The sequence below is a fragment of the Lutra lutra genome, chromosome 10 (genome assembly GCF_902655055.1).
Source record: "Lutra lutra chromosome 10, mLutLut1.2, whole genome shotgun sequence".
In the NCBI taxonomy this organism is placed as follows: domain Eukaryota; kingdom Metazoa; phylum Chordata; class Mammalia; order Carnivora; family Mustelidae; genus Lutra; species Lutra lutra.
In genome coordinates this window covers 19,318,487-19,321,004 of record NC_062287.1, presented here as the reverse complement: position 1 = coordinate 19,321,004, position 2,518 = coordinate 19,318,487, and the positions used below count along the sequence as shown (strand labels likewise).

Sequence of the window (2,518 nt, the reverse complement as noted above, 5' to 3'; positions counted from 1 at the left end):
GGAGGGATCAGTAGAACTCATGTTTATCTTAGTAAAGATATTGACGGTTACTTATCGAAATACGTACATGGGTAAGTAAACACTAATCTATTTCCTTGCTCTGTCCGCACAAAATACCTGAAAGTAATGACATCCCTTTAGCAAAAGCACAAAGAGCACTCAGACCTTGGTTTCTAATTCAGTCTCTAATAAACGGAACGGGGACTTCTTGGAGAAATAGCGGATTCTAGGACGAGGGCGGATTCTAGGAGGAGGGCAGGAATATTGAGGATTCTAGGACGATGAGCCTGGAAAACTAGGAAGACAAAGCATGGAAGCACTCAAAAAAAGTTGACGAGATATGCCAAAAGGACACAGGAGCCAATAAACAAACTCTCTATGCCCAAAGCTGGGACAATTGGTGCAACAAAATAAAATAGCATTGGCTTAAAATCTAAGGCATAAAATAAACATCCGTGATATAAATATATGATTGAATAAATAAATGGGGAGAATAGACACACCTCCCTGGGAGAAGAATTCCAAATAATTGAAGTAGATACTTCATCCTCAAGGAGGTAAACTCCTTCTTAAGTGTAGATGACACACAGTGAGTCACTCCTAAGGTATGAAAAGTGAGAGAAAAAAAAAGTTTCAAAAGGAGAAAAGCTGCCAAACATTTTTATACTAATGATGTTACATAACATCAGTAGTGACGTTATGTTGTTAATATGCATTCTTGATATATGTGACATTTATATCCCATATGTAATAGGATATCATGACAAAATAGGGTTTCTTTCAGAAAAGTAAGGATGGGAATGCCTGGATGGGTCTGTGCATTAAGTGTCTGCCTTAGGCTCAGGTCAGGGTCCCAGTATCCTGGGATGGAGCCCTGCATGGAGACCACATGGTCTCCCTTCTCATTAGGGAGACTGCTTCGCCACTTCTCTCTCTCTCTCTCTCTCACTCTGCTCTCTCTCTCTCTCAGATTAATAAATAAAATCTTAAAAAAAGAAAAGTAAGGATGGTTTAACATTTAAAAAGCATACAATGTAAATTATATTAATCAAATAAAAGAAAACATTATATGACGATTTCAACTGATACGGAAAAAGCATTTGGCAAAATTTGACCCCCATACATAATTGTTAGGAATAGAAAGACATATTCTCAAACTCATAAAAGGTACCTCAGTCTATGGTGAAATCTTGACTACTTTCACCTAGGCCAAGGATAGAGAAATGATGGCCCCTCTTATCCATATAAAAGAAATGAGAGACATAAAGGCAGTAACCACATGTGCAAACCAAGCACAATACCCTGACACGGTCCTTAGTAAAAAGCTCTTTTGTTTAGGTGATGGTTGATACTGCTGCATGCAGGTCAATCACTGAAGGATATGCTTCATTTATTTTAAAAAAAAAAAAAAAATCCCTCCTATTGGCCCACAATGGCCAGAAGAAGCTTTCGGTAATCTCCACTTGTGTCACTCGCAATCATTGTGCCCAGGGTCTTCTGATACATCTGACTGAAGGTCTGTTTTATTTGTACAAGATCAATCTCACTTCGAGTGACCACAATCCTGACCAGGGTGGAGTCATCTGTGCCGGCACCTTTCATAGAATAGTAGAGCCTCTCAGCAAAGAAGGCAGGGCGGTTCAGGGCACACTGCAAGATGGTCTTTAAACCTCTTTCAACATTTCCAGAAAATTCACGGGCAACACTACTTAGCAAATCTCGATTAGCCACCCTGGAATAAGCCTCCACAGTAGCTTTCAGTTGAGGAAAGCTTCTTGTGGCGAGAATCATGTTAAAGCAGGATTCATCTGTTCCTAGTCTTCCCTCACCAGCTTGATAGAGACGCTGAGCATCTTCCTGAGCCAACTGGTGGTTAACATTCTGGTTCTCATCACGGTTTCCCTGGCACATGGATACCAGTAAACGTTCAAAATGCCCAGATGTATCTGACCTAATATCCTTTTCAAGGTCTTGTCCGAATTCTGACTGATAACATCTGACAATTTCTCGGATTTCCTGATTTGTTCTCGTGCACAAAATTTCAATCAATACACGTTCCTGAGTTCCTGCTCCCTTCATTGCATTCCGTAAACTCCAGGCATCATAATATGTAGGTGGCATGAATAGGGCAAGGATCAGTTCTTCCATATTTCCACTTAACTCTGATTTAAGGTCTTTGATTAAATCCTTGCCATGGGGTAAGACAGAGGGAGAAGGAGAAGCAGACTCCCCGATGAGCAGGGAGCCCAATGCAGGACTCCATCCCAAGATCATGACCAGAGCCCAAGGCAGATGCTTAACTGACTGAGCCACCCAGTTGCCCCAAATTCCAGTTTCTTCATGCACAACTTCTTGGCCCCAGGAAGCACAGCCTTTTTTGGCTAATTATTCAGGCTTATAAACTTAGCTTAAATAGAGTCAGATCAGAGCTAAGGTCAAGTAGAGGCAGTATATTTGAAATGCACCACATTTCCCATCTCCAACTGCCTACACAATTCATAACTGCAGTGATTACTAA

At 40.9% G+C, this 2,518-nt stretch overlaps 1 protein-coding gene across 1 annotated transcript; it reads right to left on the bottom strand.

Moving 5' to 3' along the window:
• Window positions 1–1,344: 1,344 nt before the first annotated feature.
• On the bottom strand, window positions 1,345–2,196 carry LOC125079665 (annexin A7-like; the record flags this gene model as incomplete). The annotated part of the gene is made up of 1 exon (XM_047693472.1): window positions 1,345–2,196. A coding segment is annotated over one exon (777 nt), but the record flags the coding sequence as incomplete, so codon positions are not given.
• Window positions 2,197–2,518: the final 322 nt, after the last annotated feature.